At 39.8% G+C, this 25,825-nt stretch overlaps 1 protein-coding gene across 9 annotated transcripts in view; it reads right to left on the bottom strand.

Moving 5' to 3' along the window:
* The window catches only part of UTRN (utrophin), a 587,274-nt gene that overhangs the window by 156,000 nt on the left and 405,449 nt on the right, over positions 1-25,825 (bottom strand). For all 9 annotated transcript variants that reach the window (XM_073337527.2, XM_073337525.2, XM_073337526.2 and 6 more), the window contains one exon: positions 3,229-3,358. In XM_073337527.2, coding sequence (XP_073193628.2) covers positions 3,229-3,358 — 130 coding nt within the window. The remainder of the gene's footprint in view (positions 1-3,228; positions 3,359-25,825) is intronic.

The raw sequence follows: 25,825 nt of genomic DNA, 5'->3' as shown, positions 1-25,825 counted from the left end.
TCAGTGAGATTACCAAGTACTTTACTGTTTACTGAAGACACTGAATTGGTCTCATATTGGAATTAGTTGGTCATCATTTTGCATTATTCTGGAACTCTCATTTCACTACATGCACATATTACCCAGACCATAAGGGTATTTATCCCAGGTATATCCTTGCACAATTGGCTATGATGCATTAGAATTGTGTGTTTTGGGGAAGAGGATTTTTTTTCTCCTTACTCTGAAACACCTGGTGTTGCCCCCAGTGCAAGAAGCGGGTTACCAGACATGTTCTCATTAAGAAAGATGAAAACCCTAACTCTTATTTTGTTATTATCTATATAAGAGTAGTGCCTAGAGGCTTTAATCTACTTCTGGATATCATTGTGCTTGATAGACTGAAAGAAAGTCACTGCACACTGAAAACTATGATCTAAAGGCAAGATTCTGCCACACCTACTCCTGTAGAATAGTACTTTAATCAATGGGATTATTTGCGTCTTTAATAAAGTGGAAAAAGGCATAACAAAAACCTGTGTCTGGAAACTGAAGCCAGACAAATTCAAATTAGAAATAGGGCAGAAATTTAAGGGCTGATTAACCACGGGAACAAACTCCCAAGGGAAATGGTAGATTCTCCATCTCTTGATGTCTTCATATCAAGACTGGGTGCCTTTCTGGAAGATACACTGCAGCCAAACACAAGTTATTGGTCTCCATACAGGGGTACCTGGGAGAACTGAATTGTCTATGACATACAGGAGGTCAAACTAGACGATGCAATGGTCTCTTTCTGGGCTCAAACTCTATGAATCTACGTACAGCAAGGTACTGTTTTTGCAATATGATATGTGGACAGGAGATATTCATAAAACACTCTCAGACCACCAGCCTGCCAATTATCATTTGGCAGTTTACTATGGTCAGCCAACCTCCTAGTCTGTCCCCACTACCTTTTGAATATTACAAGATACTATGTTTTCATAATATTGTACTGTGAGAATTTAACATGTGTATCATCATCTAAAGATCACTCTCGTGTTTTCATTCAACACTGACCAGCTTACAAAAATCAAGTCCTGACAATTACTGCTGAATAAAAAACACCTGGCACTAGTGGTGTGTTATGATTTGGCACAGATTGATTTGGGTACTTTTACACATTTTGAGATGTAAGTTATAAAATTTGTTGAGCTCATGACTGGCTGAATGAGCAAAGCTAAAATCGGAATATATTATTTTCATCTTCATGACACTTCATGCAATGTTGGCCAAACAGCACATTTATTATATATGCAACATATCAAATAAGATGCAAAACTACCAAATTTTGCATAACATACTCCTGATTTTTCAAAATAGCAGGAGATAAGATCTAATATAACAACCAAGAAGTAAGTATTAGTCAACGAAAAAAAGGTTCATTTGTTTTAACCAGGAGGTATTCAAACTATGCAACGCAAAGCCAAAGAAGGGAATCAGAAATGAGGAAAAGAAAAAACTCTTTGTGGTAGAAAATTACACAAAAGTAAAGTCAGATTGCTATAACATTAGTTATTTTTAATTAACATTAAGTTGAAAAGTCGTCTAGGAAGGCTCTACAGGATGTATGAAATCAGGAGAATGAATATTAACACAGGCCAGAAATAATCATATAATGACTTTGCAAATTATATAGAGTACTGAATGATATGCATTTGCATGGTAATTCAGATTTCTGCAGATTACTAGTTTTTTTCTAGTACAATTACAATGCAATTTTCAGCAGTAAGATTTCATGATAACAGAAGAGATACAATTATGAATTCACTCCACAGATATATGATACACTTCTACACCGATATAACGCAGTCCTCAGGAGACAAAAAATCTCACCGCATTATAGGTGAGACCGCATTATATCGCCCCCTGACAGGCACTCACCGGCAGCTGCAGGAAGCGGAGAAACGTGACACCAGCCCGCTCCACTCCGCCAGCTCCCAGCCATGGCGCTCCGCTTCCCGCCACCGGTGAGTGCGGGGAGGTTGGGGAAAGGACGTCCTCTGCAGTCACTGGTGACAGGAAGTGGAGTGACGCAGCCCCAGCCCGCTTTGCTTTCCTTGTCCTGACCCCAGCCGTGTCACTGGGGGGTTGGGGAAAGGTCCCGCACTCACCTGCGGCGGGAAACGGAGCACCGTGGCTAGGAGCTGGTGGAGTGGAGCGGTCTGGAACCGAGCTGCTCCACTTCCGCCACTGCCGGTGAGTGCAGGGGGGGATCCCTTCCTCCAAGCCCCCCTCCCCGAGTGACACGGCTGGGGCTGGGGCGAGGGAAGCTAAGTGGGCTGCTCCTGGCGCCCCGCTAATCTCCCAGGTCACTCTGGGACTGCGGGTCCCCCAAAAGTGCCCCCCCACAGCTCCTGCCTCCCAGACCCTGGTGGGGGGGGGAAGAGCCCCTGACCGCCTCCGAGACCCTCTGCCCCTTATCCAACCCCTCGGCCCCGGCCTGACACCCTTAACATGCTGTTCAGAACAGCATGTTGGAGCTTTATTGCGTTGTATGAGAACCCGCGTTATATCAGGGTAGAGGTGTACTTACTGTATGTACTATGTACTTATACAATTATTACATTTTTTTTTTCTTTTGAACAATTATGAATAGACTTACTACTTTTTCTCTGGTTCCTGAAAATAGCTAAATATGAGTCAACTCTTGCAGTCATTAAAGAGTTAAACATTCAAATAGCTTAATTACCACCTAGAGATGAAAGACAACTGATCTAGAACAGATGTGTTTCATATTTCATCAGGCAATTCCAGAATCTATTTTGGTTAATATTTTACAAAGAGTAATATATGCAGATTTTAATGGCTTATGTTCCAATATTCTTCACAATCATATTTCAGGTGCATAGCTTTGATATTGAAGCAAGAATATACAAAATTGCACTGATGTTATCCATATTTTGAGTTTATAATGAAAGGCAAAAAATTCCAGATGTGCCTCCTCAAAATGTTTTTGATATAAAATATAGCCTTCTGTGATTTATTTGTACATTTCCTCCTTCCATCATTGAACACTGGATATTTACAAAGCAATGAGGGTTATACTTGATCAATTTGTAGGATGTGAAATGCCCAATTGCTTTAGAAATTCTAGAAGGCTACATAAATAATGAGCTATAAAATGTATACTGGGGACCTAAAAAGTGGTTTGATGTTGCAACATTCATTTTACATGTTCCAAATATGAAGAAAACAGTAACTGACCCGTTTTTGAGTGCAGGTTTTTCCTTGGTTCTTCAGGGCCCTCGATTGGTTGGTCGGCAAGGAAAACTCGTGCCTGGTCTATGGCATTCAGAATGGTTTGCTCTTTATCCTTCAGTTCACGCCTCAGTGCCTTATGGAAGGGAAAATGAGAGTTGCATTTGTAACTTAATGTTTTGTACAACAGGCAATGTAGCAACTGCTCCATTTTCATCCCTCTGACCTGTGTAGTGAGTGACTAATAGTCAACATTTAATTCATGTTGCAAGACAAAAATTTAATTTTGCAAAAGAGAGATGGGAAGAAAATGAATTTAGACTGCAGAGGTTTTTGCAGAACTAAGTTAAATATGTGAATACAAGAAAAATGATGATGATGATGAGTTTAAAATATTCACCAAAAGGAAATTATTATACTTGAACTTACACAAAAACACACTTCGAAGCCTTCATTACTATCTGAAGGATTCATAGGATATAATAGACTGCTCTGACTTTTTGTTGTTGTTAGCCAGAGTGAAAAAAAAAATACATTCAATGGAACACAAGCAGATAATTTCACAACTGGTAATGAGAACTGCAGAAGTATTTTAAATACTTCACAATATGTTACGTTAAAAAATATGAAAATTAAGAGGCAGGAACAAATTAAACTACACAGAATCAAAACTCAACCAAAGAGAACATATTATGAAAAGACAGTCTCCAATTAGCGTAAAATATTTTCAGCCTGTTACGCCAAGGCAATTGCAATTTTTCTTTGAGAGGTTTTTCATGCAAATGTAAATGAATCTCAACAAACTTTATTCTATAGTGCTTTTGTTCTTTCATTTGTAAAGGGCTGTGTGTGTGAATTTAACCTTCCTCCTTTGAAGTCTTGTGTTTATGAGCAGTGCGTTCCAATATTCTCTTCTGAAAAACATTTAGCTCCATACAATCTTTTAAAATGATCCTTCTCAGATATAAATAATTTTTCATGAAACATTTGCATGTTACTACTACTGTAAATACACAATAGCATACCTTTAATGCTATGTATTATGGTTTTCTGCTTTTAAATATAATTTTTTACATCTCTAATTAAAAATAAATGTTACTTTCACTGAAAAAGGCCAGTCACTCCCCACTGCCCACAAGAAACAGCATAGTACTCCAGGGACTGTACAACAGAACACACATCTTTTTCCCCTATAAAAACGAGTTCCGAGTGGAAGGATAAGAGCAGAAAGCAGGAAAATGTCTTACTATCTTTTTTCCAGATATTTACATATGGGGTGACACACACTAAGGCCTCAATTATGCAACTGGATCTACATATGGGAAGACCCAATGGGACTCTATATGGACACAACGGTCTGCTGCACGGATCTGATTGTAGAATCAGGGCTTAAAAAGCTCGATTTTAACCTCCATTCTGTTTTGCAACTAAATTCTAATCTTAATCCTCCTCCCTATTCTCTCCCCAAATTTTCTTCACAGCAATGAACACGTGAAAATAACAGTTTTTCCTTTGAGAACACACATGGCCATTCCTCAGAACCAACACAGGGTATAGCACATCATACTGAAATTCTCCTGCACATTTGACATTAGGAGGTGTCGAAAGCACAGCATTCTCAACACCAAGGGCTTGACCCCAACAGGTCTATTCATATGAGTGAAGACAAGAATGCATATATTTGTGCATCAGATCCCTAATTTTAAATAAGCCTTACTGACCAGCTTTTCCTGATTTAAAACTCTACCCCTCCGTTTAGAGGGCATTTTCATTAGAGATAGTACAGTATGCTGGATACGTTATTTTAAAAGTCTGAAAGACAATTCAAGCCAGATAATCTTTCACTGATTTTCTGCTCACCTTACTTTCTAATTCCTTACTTGCACACAAAGACTACATGCACATTTTAGCAGTCGTGAGGCAGAGGGGAATGGTACTGTACTCATTTCACAGCCCTTCCATTGTTATTAGATATTCGTAGTACATCAAAACAGTTCCACTAAGCACTTAACTTCATGAAACATGAAACACACACACACACACACACACACTAAATTAAAAGAGTCTTTTATAGTACAAAAAGAAAAGGAGTACTTGTGGCACCTTAAGGTGCCACAAGTACTCCTTTGCTTTTTGCGGATACAGACTAACACGGCTGCTACTCTGAAACCTTTTATAAATACAGTATTTCTTTTATCACCACCTAGTCAATTAGACTCTACATAACTAGAATAAAAAAATCAATGTGGGTAAATAAGATCACATGACAACTAGTACAAAGTCAGATAATTTCTCAATAGTTTTTAAACTAACCGGCCCATAACATTTCAATATAGAGCACAAAGCTAAAATATAAAACTTGTATGTCACCAGCTGCTGTCTGGAATTCCTTTCCTCCAGTTCTATCCCATTCCCACCCCCTGCCCTGGATTCTGTCTTCCACACTCCACTGAAATTGTTCTTGTCAGTCACTAATGACCTCTTCACGGTCAACTTACAGAGCCTGTAATCCATCTACCTTTGTTAATCAGCCTTTCCGGTTTCTCCTCTTCCTCCTCCTGCCTAATTGTATCTTCAGCAATACAGTTAGTGGTCATCCTTTTCTTCTTTCCAACTTTTGGTGTGGGTCACACAGGGCTCTGTCCTTTCTTTTCTCCTATATATCACACATCACTAGACAATCTTATTTACTTGCACAACTTTACCAGTCATCTTTTTGCTGATGACTCTCAAATCTCTCTCTCCATTCCAGACCTGCTTTCCTCCATGCAAACCCACATCTCTACCCATCTTTCTGAAATCTCTTTGTGGATTGATGTCCAGCCATCAACTTAAACTCAACATGGCCAAACATGACCTCTTGGTCGCTCCTCTTCCCCTTGCTTCATCACCATAGATAATAATATCTTCTTCTCAGTCACTCAGGGTTATAATCTGGATCCCAACATTGAGTCAGCCCTAGCTCTAGAGACATACATCCAGACAGAAATCTCATAGCTGCTTCTTACATGACCTGTCTAGGATTCAGTCCTCCTTCTGGCCATTCCATCAAAACTCTCATGTATTGATGCCTAAAAACTTACTCTTCCCAAGTCCATTCAAAATTCTGCTGCTATAATCATCTTCTTGGCTTGTTGCTCGGACCATGTCAACCTGCTCTTTGAATCTCTCTGCTCACCCCCCACCACCCCCCCAGCTCTGCATCAAAGCTTTGTATATTTACCCTTATGGACATTCACAGCTTTGCCCAGCTCCAGTTAACTGATTGTGTAACTTAACCTCTTGTTTACCACTGACAATGTTCCATTAGCTTTCCCAGACTTCACTCCCCACCATGCTGCTTCTGCCTCAAACACCTCTGGTGCACTCTCACACCAACCCTTATGCATCAAAAATACTCTCCATAAAATTCCATACCGACTCTCCTTATCCTTCTTCAGATGCATCCTTTAGTCTCATTATAATGCATGCAAAACCCAGCCTCCTGACTTAGGCAAGTGATGAACTGCAACTATTTAAGCCCTACATATCAAGTCAGTCCACTTCAATATTTAAATTAAACACAGAACAGATTACAATAAACCTCTTAGGAATCATCTACACATTACCAAGTAAGAGACCAGTCCTGAAAGCACTCTGTATGCAGGAACTGATTCTAGATAAGGAAGTAAGGCAGGAGGTCAGTATCACTGGCATATGCATAAGTTTCCTTGGGTGAGCCTTGGATGCAAGTCTCTACTTCTGAAAGTTTGTTGTTTGTGTATCATTAAAATAGAACTTTAGCTTTAAAATTTCTAGGATAATATTTTTTGTGCAAAAAATACATTTATTTTAAAATGTTTGTGGGTTGGTTTGGTTTTTTACCCTCTGAAGTGAGAGATTCCTTCAATGTTAACTCCAAATTAATGAAGTTTTTCATGTAAGGGTTTCCATAGGATTTTTCAACCCCTGAATTTTTCAAAAGTGTTCAGAGAAAGGAGTCCATGTGGAATCTGTGCAGAAATTCAAGCTAAGCTTTGAAACTCTATAAGGACGGATCTCCCCATCTTCCTAGATTGCCTCTAGTTTACAATCTCAAACACTAACGAGACTCTTCCCTCATCTCTCATTTAAATTCTCTCCATGACTCCTTCTTTGGTTCTCTGTCTACCATGCCCTCCATTATAGTTGTCTGACTTGAGACTCCATTTAATTGAGAACTTTATCTAGAGGATGAGGAACATATGGGCATTAAGTATGCATAGGGGCATGTATACTTGATTACTTCCACATCATCAGTGGAATTCCTCATCATTAATTCCTCCCTACTGTGAGATCCTTCAGCATGAAAGGGATTTTACAGATGAAAAATTAATATTCAAATAGCAATGATTTGAGAGTAAAAATTAGTGTCTTATTTGTGCAACATGCCCTGTAGTTTACATATATCTAAAGCTACTTCAAAAATATGCTCCAACCCAATCTTCTTATTCCTTATTTCTTTAGCAGTACTTAATTTCCTAGTCTGTTTTTGTGCCAGTAAAAAGGAATAGCAAAGAGAATATGTGATGCAATAATAACCGAATCTATCAGCAATATCCTACATTTCCTTCCAGACAAACTTTTCTGCAGTGTACAGATAATGAAAAACAAAAATCCACTTGTAAGTCTACTCCTTTGCTCAAATTTCATTAATCTGAAGTGGACTGAGGACAGGATTTGATTGGAAATTCAGATCTATAAGAACACTATGGAGAATAAAAATAAGACATAAAAAAACCTATTCAGAATCATAAAGAAGGCTGTAATAGTAAATTTTACTACTATATTAAAGATTTTGGTATAATACCTGTGAAATGTATGAACACATTTTTAAGTTTCAGTTAGTTTTGCAATAGCTTCATGGACTAAATTAGTTAAGGCATGCACAGTGCTGGCCCATAACTGGCAGCTTTGAATGCAGTCTGGGTTGCGGTTTACTGTAGCTGACTAGGTGATGCTGCAGAGATATTGGGAAATTTTGGCTCACCCTGTGCACATCTATGGTCACTATACAGCAATTACATTGTTAGGCTAAAGTTACATTCCTTAAGCAGTGGTCACATTTATTTATATTGTTGCAACTTTATGGCAGTTGTCTTTGCCCTGTTCTGGGATCAGACTGGTATAACTGAGACAAGCTGCTAACTTCATTGGATGGGAGGACTTTCAGCACGGAACTGTCCCCAGCAGTACAAGACCAGCAAAGAAAATGTGGGACCATTCGCCGAATGAATCTCAGTATGGGAGCTTGGGTACTCCCCCCCCCGCACACCTCCTCTGCAGCATGGAGTGAAGATTCCCTGCTAGGATCATCTGGGCACATCTCACCTAAATTACTGCCTGCCATTGCAGGGGCCTTGAGCATTGGCGGTACCTCAGTCTCTCCTCTCCTCTGCCTGTGGCACACCACAATTTATTGTCCTGAGGACTGAAACACTTTGGTTTAACTGGTTGGGCTCAACACAGGGAATTTGGGTGGAATTTAATGACCTGCAACATGCAGGACATTAGACTAAATGTCTGATCCTACCTCATTTTCTCTGGCATTCACTATGTTAGACATCCAACATAGTGAATACCAGTGATAATGAGGTAGGATCAGAGGCTATAATAGGGAAAGAACAAGTTAAAAATTACTTAGACAAGTTAGATGTCTTCAAGTCACCAGGGCCTGATGAAATACCTCCTAGAATACTCAAGGAACTGACTGAGAAGATATCTGAGCCATTGGCGATTATCTTTGAAAAGTCATGGAAGACGGGAAAGAACTCAAACGACAGGACTATCTATAAAAAGGGAAATAAGAACAATCTGGGGAATTACAAACCAGTCAGCTTAACTTCAGTATTTGGAAAAATAATGGAGCAAATAATTAAGCAATCAATATGCAAACACCAAGATAATAAGGTAATAAGTAACAGTCAGCATGGATTTGTCAAGAACAAATGGTGTCAAACCAACCTGATAGCTTTTGCTTGACAGGGTAACAAGCCTTGTGGATGGGGGGGTGGGGGAGGAGGAAATGGTAGATGTGGTATATCTTGACTTTAGTAAGGCTTTTGATACTGTCTCACATGACCTTCTCATAAACAAACTAGGGAAATTCAACCTAGATGGACCTACTATAAGGTGAGTGCATAACTGGTTGGAAAACCATACCCAGAGAGAAAAGGAGTACTTGTGGCACCTTAGAGACTAATAAATTTATTTGAGCGTAAGCTTTCGTGAGCTCAGCTCACTTCATCAGATGCATTCAGTGGAGAAAAAAATAAATGTTAGTCTCCAAGGTGCCACAAGTACTCCTTTTCTTTTTGCGGATACAGACTAACACGGCTACTACTCTGATTCTCAGAGAGTCATATCAGTGATTCACAGTCAAGCTGGAAGGGGATATTGAGTGGGATCCTGCAGGGATCAGTTCTTGGTCTGGTTCTGTTCATTATCTTCATCAGTGATTTACATAATGGCACAGAGAGTACACTTATAAAGTTTGCAGATGATACCAAGCTGGGAGGGGTTGCAAGTGCTTTGAAGGATAGGATTAAAATTCAAAATGAGCTGGACAAACTGGAGAAATGGGCTGAAGTAAATAGGATGAAATTCAATAAGGACAAATGCAAAGCACTCCACTTAGGAAGGAACAATCAGATACGCATATACAAAATGGGAAATGACTACCAAGAAAGGAGTACCGCAGAAAGGGATCTGGGGGTCACAATGGATCACAAGCTAAATATGAGTCAATAGTGTAACACTGTTGCAAAAAAAAGCAAACATCATTCTGGGATGTATTAGCAGTAAGCAATACTCCGTGCTGATCAGGCCTCAACTGGAGTATTGTGTCCAGTTCTGGGCACCACATTTTAGGAAAGATGTGGACAAACTGGAGAAAGTCCAAAGAACAACAACAAAAATGATTAATGGTCTAGAAAACATGACCTATGAGGGAAGACTGAAAAAAATGGGTTTGTTTAGTCTGGAGAAGAGAAGACAGAGAGGGGACATGATAACATTTTTCAAGTATGTAAAAGGTTGTTACAAGGAGGAAGGAGAAAAATTGTACTCCTTTACCTCTGAAGATATGACAGGAAGCAACGGGCTTAAATTGCAGCAAGGGTGGTTTAAGTTGAACATTAGAAAAAATTTCCTAACTGTCAGAGTGGTTAAGCACTGGCATAAATTGCCTAGGAAGGTTGCGGAATCTCCATCATTGGAGATTTTTAAGAGCAGGTTAGATAAACACCTGTCATGGATGGTCCACAAAATACTTAAGTCTATGGGGTATGATAAACCAAGTTTCATATTTTAAAGGCTCTTGTAGTAAAAGTCATCAGGTTAAAGATTCCACTGAAACTTACAAGGGAAAGGGGAAACAAGAGCACAAAATCTGACTGTCAGTCTAGTAAAAAAAACCCTGCTCTTTAATCCTGAGTTTAAACAGCGTTGATCAATAACACAACCGTCCTCCACTTAGTCTTTAAAGACCTACCACAAAGCAACATTGCCGTCTACTGTTACATTTTATGCAAACTCTCAGAAAGCAACAATAGAGCAATGGCAGCATTCATTTCACAAGGATGAGGAACATCCTTCTGACGGCTTGAAAATGACATGGTAATCCCTAACCTCCTATACACAAGTCTTCTGTCATCTAATGTTGGTTCTCTGAGGTCATGGAATAAACCAAAACTAGTAAAATTAATAAAATCATTATCCTATGATATGCTGTCTATTTTGATTCCTTCTTCCTTCAATAACTCTGAAGGGTATGGTTGACCAATTCTAATTTGGGATTTCATGTCTATTCCATTACACCAAGGCAATCTAAGACTATATGTGCCATCTCTTCAAGGGAGATTGTGATGGGGCTTCTGCTCCACACAGCCCCATAAGCGGTTAATAGAGCCCCAGGGAGGCTGCGCAGGAGGCAGCCAATTGGAGAGGGGCTGCAAGGAGTAGCCAGTCAAGGCCAGGGGGGCCCATATAAGAAGGGCTGCAAAGCAGATGGCATGCTGAGGCCCTGAGACAAGGGTGGAGAAGGTGCTAGGGCTGTGGGGAAGTGGCCCAGGGAAGTAGACTGAGGGATTGGAGGGGACGCAGCACATGGCTGCCATCTACAGGGTCCGTGGGCCAGGACAGGGCTGGGTGGGCGGGGCCAGGTCCTCCACTGAGGAAGTGGCTGGACTAAGGGACTGCGACATTCCCCTGGAAGGGGGGAGCACAAAATGCAGCACAGCCAGAGGGCTCTGTCATGAAGAGGATGCCAGGGTCCTGGGAGTGAGGTGGGTCCCTGGATCAGAAGAGGGTTCACTGGCTAGCAGAGCTTATCCCCGAGACATCCAGCAGGGGGCACCACAGTGGTGAGTCACACCCAGTCACAGAGCTATTTATGAGTATATGTGACTTCTCATATTAAATAATGCTATTTGAAAGCTAACATTTTCTAAATCCTTCTTCAACCAACGGAATGTATTGAACTGAGGACTTCCAAGATTTCTGATGGGAATGCTTTATACCAGAAGTGTTTCCTCTCTCGAGGAATTACATTGCTGTGAAAACTTTCACTATTCATGATTTTTATGTTATATGGTATACCACATAGCACAAACTTCTTTCAGAGTTAACTTAAAATTTCTAGCATAATGAGTGGGCTTCCAAAATTAGATGCTACTGATTTATAGTCCTTCATTCTTTTTTTGTTGCACAGGCTTACATAGAATATCTCAAAGAGCAAGTCTACTTAGAGGCTCAAAGACAAAGCTAATTTCAATGACAACACATGAAATAATTTCTTGAAAACAGAACACATTTAAATCAGGTTTCATTATGCACCCCTTTCAGTGAAATAAAGGCACACATTACTGGAACTCAAATCTGTTTCCTCATTGTAGCTTTATGTAACAATCAGCTCTGCTTGTGTTTAATTACCTAGTCATTCTTCACCAGGTGTTGGAGAAACTACACTTTCTTTTATGTTTTGAATGGAAATAAAAAATAACTGAGCACCGAGAAGTGTTGGAGATAAGCTGTTTCTATAGATCACAGAGAAATCAAGTTTGTCACTGGCAGCTGTTGCAGAACATTAAATATGTCTGCATCATGAAAGCATGAACTTGATCAAATAAAAAGAATAGAAAAGGTAAATGTAATAATGTGTAGTGACTGTTCCTCCATGTCAGTCAATGCATCTTCTTGCTGTTTCATATGAAGTCCATAGAAGAAACATTCTAGTCTGTGTGTGTGAAAAACCAGATATAATTACCCCCAGGTGATAAAACTATGCTCACAAGCCAAAAATAGTATTTTTGTCATAAGAGGCAGGTTTTATATTACATTCTCTCTCAAACTTCAGCACTCAAACAAAACAATAAACAACTGTGACATATTCTAAATGATGCATTTTATTCTGTGTTTGACTACTGCATTCAGTTGTTACTTCAGACTTCATCTATACAGGACCACTGATATTTATTCTCATTTATACACCCCTGAAAGCATGCATGGTGCTTCACAAAAATATGTAAGACAGAATCCCTACTAACAACCTAAACTAAAGCCTTGTCTACACTACTGTGGCAAGTCAACCTAAGTTATGCTATGTAAATAATGTAACTGGAGTCGACTGATGTAGCTTAGGTCAACTTACTGCAGTGTCTCCGATGAAGTGAGCTGTAGCTCACGAAAGCTTATGCTCAAATAAATTGGTTAGTCTCTAAGGTGCCACAAGTCCTCCTTTTCTTTTTGCGAATACAGACTAACTCAGCTGTTACTCTGAAAAGTGTCTACACTGTGTTGCGTTGACGGGAGATTCTTTTCCATCAACTTACCTTACTCTTCTCATTCTGGTGGACTACTGGAGTTGACTGGAGAGCACTCTGCCATCGATTTAGCGGGTCTTCGCTAGACCTGTTAAATCAACACCTGCTGCATCGACCGCAGCAGTGGCAGTCTACCAGTAGTGTACACATGGCCTCAGATAAGACATAAGAGATGGTGATAAACCACTGGAGTGGGGAATGTAGTAAAGGGGGGCAAAAGTAACACACTTATCCAAAAAGAAAAGGAGTACTTGTGGCACCTTAGAGACTAACCAATTTATTTGAGCATGAGCTTTCGTGAGCAAAAGGTAAGATTCAGAAAAACTGCAATCTATTCTCTTTTAGTTTACCAAATGCTGCCTGGGAAAACTATTGCTATATACAAAATTAGAGTGATAACCCTTAGCTCACATAACATGAGAGGGGGGAATGAAGTTGCTCCTGAACCACAATAAGTGCTATGCAGTACAACAGCCCTGCAGAACTTTCTGTGACTTATAGGGAAGGTCAGTCAGAATTTAAGATCATAATTCTGAGTAAGGGAGAGAATTAGACTATGTATGCTGATGATCTCTTACTAGAAGGCCATAAATGTTAGCTTAACTAGGCCTTTTCCCTTAATTTATTGAAAATGATATTCACACAAAGTACAAAAGGTATGGAATTAACAAAAAGCATGCTAAATGTCATCATTCTGTTCGATTACTTTGCATGCCTTTCTTGTTCCCCATCCATCCTGAAAATACTACCAAGTATGGTACTTCTCAACATGACAAATCCTATTCAGTTTAACGTGACTACTAATAATATTAAGCACAATATATGAAAGTAAGTGTGTATAGAAGAAGGCCATTAGAACATAAGCTCGTTGAAGCAGAGGCATTGTCTTCAGATTTGTTTTTGAAGCACCTAGAAAAGTGACGACACTACAGACATAAAGAAAAGGCAATAATATTCTATTTTTGACTCTGTGAATTTGTTTCCTGTAAGTACCATTACTTTCTCTGGTACACACGTGAGATTTAGTATATGAAATCTGAAACTAGGGGTATTCTTCCTGGAAAACAATCAGACCCTTAATGACATTTTTTGTCATTGGAATATCTATGGTTACACCCCACACATAAGTATGGGCTTTCACCTCAGTATTTATACTTTTTGCATGCTGTGTATACAACCCATCTGAGGCTTTTAATAGTCTTTGCAGTCTTGTAGTTTAGAATCACACATGGCTGGTGCTTATAATTACTCCTTAACATCTATAGAACAGTCAAGTTTGTAAAGAGCTATGAAATTATAAAGAACTATACAGTAGAATATATATTAGTATTTCTATAAATACAGTAAATTGAAATTCTCCACCTGTACCTATTGGGGTACTTTTGTAATGCCTCACAAATAATTTAAAAAGTAAAGAGGCTCTCATTCCTCACCCCTTCCTTCTTCACTTGTATGGGATAGTTTCAAAGGTGGACAGTTATCTTCTTCTTCCTCTTTTTAACATAAGAATTTTGGAGCTGCAATTAACAATGTTCACCTACAGAGATCTTGAAAGACTCCGGCAAATATGTATTATTTCTTTCAGGGACTAAAAGACACCTAATATTTATTACATCGTAAGTTATAGATAAAGGCACAATTTTAATATGATGCCATTGACACAACTGTATTGCATTCCCACATCTATACTGGAAAAATTAATATAGGGTTAATATTTTTGAGAGAAAGATGTAAACCTGTAGTTAACCACTCAGCAAAAGGGAACAGTCTGTCCCTTACTGAAGAGCTGCAGTAAGCATTTCCACCCCCATGAACATGACAGAGTCTGAGTATGTCTAGGAATGAGACAAGGCACTGCTTAATTGAGTAAAGGTTACTAAGTAGGAGGCATAATGATGTTCATTAATAAGTCTTCCACTGACAGTAATTTTACATAATTGGACCTCATAATTCAGAGTCCTCTGAAATGAGACTTTTATTGTTTGCACTTCTAGGTCAATGATTGTTTCAGCTGAGGAAAGGGCCTGGGTTATGTTGCTAACAAAGTTTGAAGGGCCCTGCAGAACAGACGGTCTTCTCCTCAGCCACTGGAAAGTTTGAATGATTATGAAATTCGGTTTTGAGAGAAAAAACCCTGCTAAAATGTTACACAGCATGCCCCTAAAAGGCTAGCTGGTGCCAGAGTGCCCACTGTCTTGGGATGAGTTTTGTTACAACTTTGAGATCTTTGTTGTCATATAAAAGTAACCTGAAAGATTAAAGAAAAGGAGTACTTGTGGCACCTTAGAGACTAACCAATTTATTTGAGCATAAGCTTTCGTGAGCTACAGCTCACTTCATCGGATACATACTGTGGAAAGTACAGAAGATCTTTTTATACACACAAAGCATGAAAAAATGGGTGGTTACCACTACAAAAGGTTCTCTCTCTCCCCACCCCACTCTCCTGCTGGTAATAGCTTATCTAAAGTGATCACTCTCCTTACAATGTGTATGATAATCAAGTTGGGCCATTTCCAGCACAAATCCAGGTTTTCTCCCCTCCCGCCCCCTCCCCACACACACACACACACACACACACACACACACAAACCCACGCTCCTGTTGATCGCTCTCCTTACAATGTGTATGATAATCAAGGTGGGCCATTTCCAGCACAAATCCAGGGTTTAACAAGAACATCGGAGGATGGGGGGTGGGGGAGGAAAAAAAAGGGGAAATAGGTTAGCTTGCATAATGACTTAGCCACTCCCAGTCTCTATTCAAGCCTAAGTTAATTGTATCCAATTTGCAAATGAATTCCAATTCAACAGTCTCTCGCTGGAGTCTGGTTTTGAAGATTTTTTGTTGTAATATAGCAACTTTCATGTCTGTAATCGCGTGACCAGAGAGATTGAAGTGTTCTCCGACTGGTTTATGAATGTTATAATTCTTGACATCTGATTTGTGTCCATTTATTCTTTTACGTAGAGACTGTCCAGTTTGACCAATGTACATGGCAGAGGGGCATTGCTGGCACATGATGGCATATATCACATTGCTGGATGTGCAGGTGAACGAGCCTCTGATAGTGTGGCTGATGTTATTAGGCCCTGTGATGGTGTCCCCTGAATAGATATGTGGGCACAGTTCGCAACGGGCTTTGTTGCAAGGATAGGTTAAACCCTGGATTTGTGCTGGAAATGGCCCACCTTGATTATCATACACATTGTAAGGAGAGTGATCAACAGGAGTGTGGGTTTGTTTGTGTGTGTGTGTGTGTGTGTGTGGAGGGGGGGGAGGGGAGAAAACCTGGATTTGTGCTGGAAATGGCCCAACTTGATTATCATACACACTGTAAGGAGAGTTATCACTTTAGATAGGCTATTACCAGCAGGAGAGTGGGGTGGGGAGAGAGAAAACCTTTTGTAGTGGTAAACACCCATTTTTTCATGCTTTGTGTGTATAAAAAGATGTTCTATACTTTCCACAGTATGCATCCAATGAAGTGAGCTGTAGCTCATGAAAGCTTATGTTCAAATAAATTGATTAGTCTCTAAGGTGCCACAAGTACTCCTTTTCTTTTTGCGAATACAGACTAACACGGCTGTTATTCTGAAACCTGAAAGATTAAGACTGCACTGCAGCAGGGCAAATTCCCAGCTGCAGCTCTGTCTCCAGCCCTCAGCGATCCATCCACTCTGAATTTCTCAGATAGCACGTATTCAGGGCCCCAGTTTTGGGAGGTCCACTGTGCATCTTGTGTATTCACTGCATTTGGGGAGTTTGTATTTTTGTCTTCAAGAAAATCATCTAATATTCAATATCCGCTTTATATTTGGCAGCATGTTTGTGTCAAGCCAGGGCTCCTCCTTCCTGACTCTCCCTTACTTAAGCCTCGCTCTCTTATCAATGACAATTTTGGCATAGAACAGTAAATGGGGCAGCAAGCTTGTTTTCCTTCAATGAAATGTGTGCCTATTCTTTAATGGAGAGAGCAAGCAGAAAGAAATTAAAAAAAGATAATGTTAAAAAGATCTGCTAGAATACAATTCTTTTTTGCTCATCCCATGGTTTCAAAGCTAAATCAGCTAATACTAGTTTAAGGCTGTTACAATATGACAGCTAAAAAAGGGCAGAAGAATCATTACATTTGATAGCACTAATAAAACTACACAAGAAGTGGATGAACACAGACTTACATTAGGATTGGTATGCGTATGCTATAACAAAATTCTTACAGTGCTTTAAAAAAATCTGATTAAGTTCCATAAATGAACATTTAATATGAAAATTCATATTGGTTCCACCCCAGTAACAGCAAAAATGATGTCTGAGTCAGAGTGTGGCGTGTGCATGCTAACGACCGGGAAAGAGTCCTCTACGGTCTCTCAGCATATAGTAAATCATGCCCCCAGTGGAATTTTCAAAAACACACACAGAGGTAGGGAGGAAGAACCATGATGACTTCTGCTTCTTCCATCTCTAAGTACTGTTCTATCTTCATTAGACTGTAAAAAGGCCCGTGTCTGATGCTTTTCTCTTTGATGGAGGAAAGAGACCCGGTATTTTTCTCAACTTTCAAGGTGGCACTTTACAGTGGTGCTAGCTTTAGTACTTACTTTAAAATAGCTATATAAACTCCTTCCAATTATACAGATGCTTTTATGCCAAAGGATTACGTGTTTTATCGGAAGGAGAATTAACCCTATCATCCTGGAATGCAGCCACCCTCTGGAGTAGAAACACAGCAACCATCCTCTACTAGCAATACTACAAAGGCTAGACGTTTTATTTTATTTTTTGTGGAAGGATCTGATAGGGGTGAGGACACAGAGCAACTTCCCCATGGAAAATTTGGAACGCAAGATTAAGTCGTTTACACTTGAAAGTACAACCAGTACTTGGGAGCTAACCAAGGATTCTTGCAGAAGAAAACTTCAATAACCAGAGGTGATCACACCCGCTGTTTTACATCACACTAAAAGGAGAGCACTTCCAAAGCATAATGCCTGCTAACGCCATGCAAAAAGATTGATTAAACACAGTCTGAAGAGAAGAGTGCCATCTACTGAGCCATCACCACAATGGCCTGTAGAAACTAGGTTTTCCCTGGGCTTTCCAATAAGTAAGTACACAGTTATGTAAAACAGAGCTGGGCTGTCTCTCAATCACCATGAGTTATATGTTATAATACAACTGATAAAGAAAGAACACTATATATTCCTTATGATTCCCCCTTTCCAAACTCATCACACAGATACAAGGTGGGTGAGGTAATATTTTTTATTAGACCAACTTTTGTTGGTCCAACAGCTTCTGTTTCACCAACAGAAGTTGGTCCAATAAAAGATAATACCTCACCCTCCTTTTCTCTCTAATACACTGGTGATAAGTTTTAAGCACACTTGTGCATTTCAGGAAGTTAATAGTCCGCATCAGTGGTGAAAGAACATGTTTAATGTATTGATGTACTCTATGGTTCATCCAAGATTCAGGTAGGAACATGTTTAATGTATTGATGTACTCTATGGTTCATCCAAGATTCAGGTAGCAGCAAGTAAGTGCTATTGACCAACCTGTAGGTAAGGCACATACAAAAGAAGAGCTGGTCAGCTGCTGAAACTCTGAATAAGATTGGAAGTTTCAATATTGGTTTTGAGAAGCTGCTTACTAGAAACATTCCCATATGAACACAATGCATTATTCACAGTAAATTAATGTTAATTTAACAAAAAAACTAATAAAAGGTAACAAAACAAACCCATAATAATTAAGTTTCCAACTTCTTACATGCATTTATTCTTACATAGTTCATGCTTTTGTCATAAACTAAGGTTATGACTATACTTTGAGCAAGGGTTATAATTTCCAGCTTGAATAGACATACCTGCACTAGTTCTAGTCCACTAGAAACAGAGTGTAACCACAGCAGCGCAGCCCCACACACACGTACCGATCCAAAGTGCTACGTATGTTCTTGGGGCGGTTAGCCCCTCCTGCTGCTCACTCTGCTGTGGCTGTACTCTTATTTTTAGCTTGCTATCTCAATCAGAACTAGCGCATATATGTTTCCTTGAGCGGGAAATTTCACCTGCAGCTCAAAGTGAAGACATACCCTATATATCAGGAGACTGGGAAGAAGGCAAATTCTTTAGTCATTTTCATTATATTTTAAAGATATTTTAGTAATTTACATACTTTCACTGCTAGATTAATTGATTGGACCAGATCATTAACTAAGCCCAACTCAGTAGCTTTAGCAGGATCTGTGAGCACTTGCAAAGGGGTTTCTTTCTCATTGACAAGGCACTGGATGATGCAGGGACCACTTTAAAAAAGTTTCAAAAAGAATGGATACCAGTGTCTCTATCCTAGGACAGGACTGCGGACAGCCAAGGAACTCGACTGTCAAATGCACTTAGGCCTGGTCTACACTGAGGGGGGATCGATCTAAGATATGCAACTTCAGCTACAAGAATAGCGTAGCTGAAGTCGACGTATCTTAGATCGACTTAGAATCACTTACTTTGCATCCTCGCAGTGCGGGATCAACGGCCGCCACTCCCCTGTCGACTCCACTTCCGCCTCTCGTCTTGGTGGAGTTCTGGAGTCGATGGCAGAGCAATCAGCGATCGATTTATCGTGTCTACACTAGACGCGATAAATCGATCCCCGATAGATTGATCACTACCCGCCAATCCGGCAGGTAGTGTAGATGTGGTCTTAGAAAATAACATAAGAACGGCCATACTGGGTCACATCAATAGTCTATCTAGTCCAATATCCTATCTTCCAACAGTGGCCAATGACAGGTACTTCAGAGGGAATGAACAGAACGGGCAGTCATTGAGCGATCCATCCCTTGTTGTGCAGTCCCAGCTTCTGGCAATCAGAGGCTAGGCACACCCAGAGCATGGGGTTCCATCCCTGTACATCTTGGCTAATAGCTATTCATGGACCTATCCTCCAAGAACTTATCTAATTATTTTTTGAACCCCATTATAGTTTTAGTCTTCACAACATCCCCTGGGAACAAGTTCCACAGGTTGATTGTGCGTTGTGTGAAGAAATACTTCCTTTTTGTTTGATTTCATTGGGTGACCCCAGGTTCTTGTGTTATGTGAAGGAGTAAATAACACTTATTCACTTTCTGCACACCATTCACAATTCTGTAGACCTCAATCATATTCCCTTTTAGTCGTCTCTTTTCCAAGCTGAAAGGTCCCAGTCTTTTTACTCTCTCCTCATACAAAAGCTGTTCCATATCCTTAATTATTTTGTTGCCTTTCTCTGTACCTTTTCCAATTCTAATAGATCTTTTTTGAGATGAAGTGACCAGAACTGCATGCAGTGTTCAAGGTGTGGGCATACAGTCCTTCTACTAGTAGTAGAGGGAGAAGGGGATTTAGTATAAAGAGATCTAAAATGAAAACTCAGAGATCACCTAATAATCTGACTCAAGGTTCAGACAATAGAATCCTTTTGGGAAAAATCCTTAGAAGTGCCTACATGACTTAGGAGCCTAAGCCCCATTGAAAGCACTTTGGAAAATGTTACCCATTGAGTAATGGCATGTCCTACAAATCCCAGATAGCACCATATTCCTCCATATTTCAAACAGGAGTGTCTGTCTCTAGAAAAGGTTGCTCCTTTCCTATGTTCCCCAAAGGGCTCCAACAGGAAATTATAACGGACCCTAAAAACAACAGTTTGTCTAAAAAAGGCTAAGTATTCCACAGCTTGCCCTTCTCATTTATTTTTTTAAAAGTTTATGTCCTAGAAGCATAAGAGAGCACATCACAGCCAAATGGAGCACATATGATATATATGCCAAAAAGAAATAATGAAGGACAATTCATGGTTCCTATAGATTTCCTCAGAAGAATGAAAAACTTCTATATTTCTGATATTGTAAAATATCTTGTTTGTGTTGAGCACTGCCAGACTATATAAACGAAAGACATCTTCCAGGTAGCAGAAAGCAAAGGTGATTTGATAATACCTGTGTAATTGCCATAAAAATTAATTATACTGTCAATTATTTCACAATCTCTAAATATGTGGTATTTGAATAACTCCACTAAGTATGGCACTGCAGATCAAACAGATCATTATTTTAATTAAGTATCCTTCTTCAAACTAGCCCTGGATGATTCACTCTCTGCAAAGGAAAGGGAGATGGATTACCTATGGAGATGGATGGAGAACTCCTCCCGTCAGCATAGGTAGTGTCTATGCTGAAGCGCTACAGTGATGTACCTGCAGTGCTGCAGCTGTACTGTTCCGAGTGTAGACAAGTCCCGATATAATGAAGTCAGAGAGTTTAAGGCCAGAACAGAACACAAAACCATTTAGTCTGACCTCCTGTATAGCAGAGGTCAATACCACTTCAGCACCCACATGTTAAATCCAACAACTGAAATTAGACCAAAGTTTTACAGCCCACAGAAGACTAGACTATTATGTGTCACAGGCAGAGGAGGGACAAAGGAGTACCAATGCCCGACGCCCCCACAATGTCAGGGAAATGATTGTGAGATGTATTCATATAATCCTAGCAAGATATATCCATATGATCCACACCCACACACTTCAGAGGAAGGTGAAAAACCCTTTAGGTCACTGCCAGTCTGACCTGGGAAATTTGTTCCTGACTTTACATAGGTGATCAGTTAGATCCTAAGCATGCGAGTGAGAGAGAATGCCACTTCAGAGGCCTGGCCTACCCCACCCAGTATCCCATCTCCAGCCATGGCCATCCCTGATGCTTCAGAGACAGGGGATTAAAAACAAAACACACTCGCAGAATATACTGGGGGGCTGGGGGGGTTCCCTTCCTGCCCCCTGCTGGTGACCAGCTGCAACCATGAAGCATGAGTTTTTAGGAACATAAGACTTAAACCAGAAGTGAGCCCCGAGACTGCTGACCTCCTCCTCTTACCATCACAAGCAACCCCCATCATACACATGCACTCAAATTTGCCCAGCTCTCTCTTATAATTCCTTAAGTTGTTTGACCCCACAACTTCTATCGGAAGGCTGTTCCAGAACCTCAGTCCTCTGATGGTTAGGAACTTGCTTCTAAATTACAACCTAAATTTGTTCATGTCCCATTTATACCATCCATTCTTAGATCAACACTGTCCTTTAGCTTAAAGAGTTCTTCACCCTCTCTGGTATTTACTCCCCTGATGTATTTATAGAGAGCAATCATGTCCCTCCTCAGCTTTCTCTCTGCTAGACTAAACAAGCCAACCTCTTGCAGTCTCCTTCCATAAAGTAGGCCTTCCATATTCCTAATCATCCTAGTAGTTCTTTGTACCTGTTCCAGCTTAAATTCAAATGATGAAGAAAACAGCAATATAGGACTTAAAATTCTGTCCTCTGGGGAAAAGGCAACACATTATGATGAATAGCACTGAAACATCAAAATGCTCTCTCAAAAGTATTTCAAGAGACGACATCTTCAAGGATCAACCTTCAAAACGAGGAAGTGACCCATTAAAATAGGGACCCTTCCTCTTGAGATGAATTGCCGCAGCTGACGTATATGCAAGATCATCCGAGTAGATAATGCAACTTCCTCATTATAAGGAAGAGTCCCTGGATTTATGAGGCTACCTTCTTTGCAGCAGGAAAAGGAAGAAAATGTACGTGCTCCACACTGACCCTGATTAGCTTCCGACTGTAAAACTGCACAATATACAACATATATTAACACAGTTTGGTACAAATTTTGTCTGAGCTATATAAACCCTTAAACAGGTTTTATAATGGAAATGTTGAGACAATCTCAAACGCAGCAACCATGGTTTGCAGGCAGTGATTGCTACAAGTTTTGGCTTTCATTATTCTATTTTATAAATTAGTAAATTTTATATATTGTAAACAAACATTTGATTTCTTCAGTTTGATATATTTATATTCATGTTCAAGACGACACCGGATACCATTTGGAGTGTGCCACTTAATTATCAATATCACTCAAACATTCTCTGTCAGAGCCAACACCACTATATCTACCTAGATTTATTGACACCCATCACCACACAGTAGCATCTGAGTGCCTTTCCAGCATAACACAAACAATTGTGTCTTTCTCTTCCTTGTTTGCCAGCTTAGTTTTTTGTTGTTTTGTTCTTTTTAATGATTATGGAGTATAAAAAAGTGGGAGTGTTGGTATGAGTGAAAGTAGTGGGCTAGAAGGATGTGGTTTCAAAACCCAAAATTTAGCCTCATATCTAGTGCTGACAACGCAGTGCAGTAATGCAAGGATGTTGCATTGTCATTCTGATGATATATTAAACTCCTGCTTCTTTCTACTCTTTCTTTGAGGTTGTATTGATGGAGGAAGTTAAAAGTACCATTGCATTAAAAACAAACAAAAAAACCCCACCACACTCAAATGACAAAGTCATTAAATGAGGTCCTAAAACAGGTTTTAAATAAATGTGTGAGTACCAGTTGAGGGCACAAATTTGCCTGCACAGTCACTGCATTACCTGTGTGATATATATAAAACTACTGTAAAATTTGGAATATTCTTTAGAGAGCATGATGCATATTGGAAATATTTAAGAGTATTTGAAAGATATATAAGATTATTATGTATACTTTGGTTTTAAGATGGAAAGAGCTATGGATGATATCCATGTATAGGAGATATCCACACGGGAAAAAAAATATTATTCACCCTCAAGGCCTCACACATCACCTCTTCACCAGGACTTACTCTAACATCTCAAACTCCTGAGATGCTTCAAACAATTGCCATTTTGAAAATATCAACTTGCCATACAAATGTTTCATTTTCCTCCTCTCAAAAGTGGAATTTCCCTTCTAAAATTACACCAGCCTTAGACTGAGGATAGACAAGATTCAGCACTGAAATAATGAAACTCACAATACATAAAAATGTAATCACAGTTTAAGATTGAGTATCCTACAGCTCCATGAGGCAAAAAACAGGAACTTTGTACTACTGCTAAAGGAGATCCCCTGCTTCCCCAGCACTTGTTTCTAGCCCTGAAAGGGCATAAGGTAATATACTTCAAAATAGTTCTATTTTTTGTTATAAAAAGCTGTTTCAGATAATTGTAGAATTTTTTATAGCTCCTTCTGAGCTCTGTAGTTAGGCTCATGATAACTATAAAAACACAAACATTTCTAAAATAGTTTCTCTGTAACATGACAGACCAAATCTATGATGTGTGACCTAACAAAGGTTTTATTAGCACTCCCTTGGATCACCTTCATAATGCACCCATCCCATACTCATGCTGATAATACCTTCATACGCCTCACATCATCATGTATTTTCACCCGGAGTTTACCTGACTTCACTTGTATGTGTGTATAAAATGCAAGCACACATACAATTGATCACACTTTGAAGTTGCAAATACCTGTCCATATCAATAATAAAGTGGCTCCTTTACTTGTCCAAATGTTAGAATTTGCACCCATAAAAATCCACTACAATACATGGGTCTGGCCAACACAGCCTAAAAAAATTTGCATGCAGGGTATTTACACCAGAAAAATGTTGGCTTGTGTAAATCCCTGTGCAATTTTGTGCATGCACCAGTGGAGCCAAGGGGGTGAGAATCAGGCCATTACATTTGTTACATAATAGGGGTTACATTTACACACACATTCATTTCAAGTAGTTAAGATTTCATATCACTGGAGAAAGCACATATAATATATTGATTTGCACCATGGTTAATCCCAAATTGAGGTAGCATCAGACAAGTGCTATGAACCAATTGCAAGTAGAACATACTTTGACACAATCTCTGTCTGGCTTCAGTATATTTCAGACTGAGTAACTGCTACTGAAAACTTCTGCGTAAGTAGAGGCCTTATCAAACCCAATTAATCCTCCCTTTGAGATTTTAAAGGGAAACTGAAGTGATTATCTCTAACGTCTTAGACAGCTTAAATGAAGTCACTAAAAATTGCACACGCAGTCCTAGCTCCCAAGTAGCTAAATCTTCTTTTTCTTTGCAGTGACAACCAGGACAATACGAACAACAATTGACTGCAGAGGCAACAGTAGTAAAATACTACTCTAAGAGAAAACCCCAAGATTGTAGCATTTCATCCAAAGCCTTTGATACAACATACACAATCCAGGGAACTATTTTTACCTGTGAAGGTGTAATTCAATTGCATTTACCACAGCAGCCATTCAATGTTTGTTTTTCTACACACCTGATTTTTATCTCTTTGGCCTGGTCTAAACTGGGGAGGGGGCGGGGGGCATGAGCTAAGTCGGTCTAAGTTACGCAACTTCAGCTACAAAAACAGCGTAGCTGAAGTCGACGTACTTAGAGCTACTTACCGTGGTGTCATCACTGCAGTAGGTCGACTGCTGATGCTCCCCCATAGACTCCGCCTACACTTCTCGCTCCAGTGGAGTACCAGAGTCGACTGGAGAGTGCTCAGTGGTCGATTTATCGCGTCTTCACTAGACATGATAAATCGACCCCCGTTGGATTGATCACTCCAGAGGTAAGTGTAGACATGCCCTCTGACCACTACTACAATCATCTCTCCCATCATTCCTAGCTCCCCAAGATCAGTCTCTCTCTCTTTCTGCCCCTTCTTTACCCCAATCTCTCAGCAGCCTCTTGTTTTTTCAGAGACACGGTGGGTGAGATAATCTCTTTTATGGGACCAACTTCTGTTGGTGAGAGGGACAAGCTTTCCAACTTATACAGAGCTCTTCTTCAGGTCTAGGAAACAGAGTGTCACAGCTAACTACAAGGTGGAACAGA

This window comes from Lepidochelys kempii, chromosome 3, assembly GCF_965140285.1.
Source record: "Lepidochelys kempii isolate rLepKem1 chromosome 3, rLepKem1.hap1, whole genome shotgun sequence".
NCBI classification, from domain to species: domain Eukaryota; kingdom Metazoa; phylum Chordata; order Testudines; family Cheloniidae; genus Lepidochelys; species Lepidochelys kempii.
Note: the sequence above shows the minus strand (reverse complement) of the source record. Positions and strands in the feature narration are given on the sequence as shown.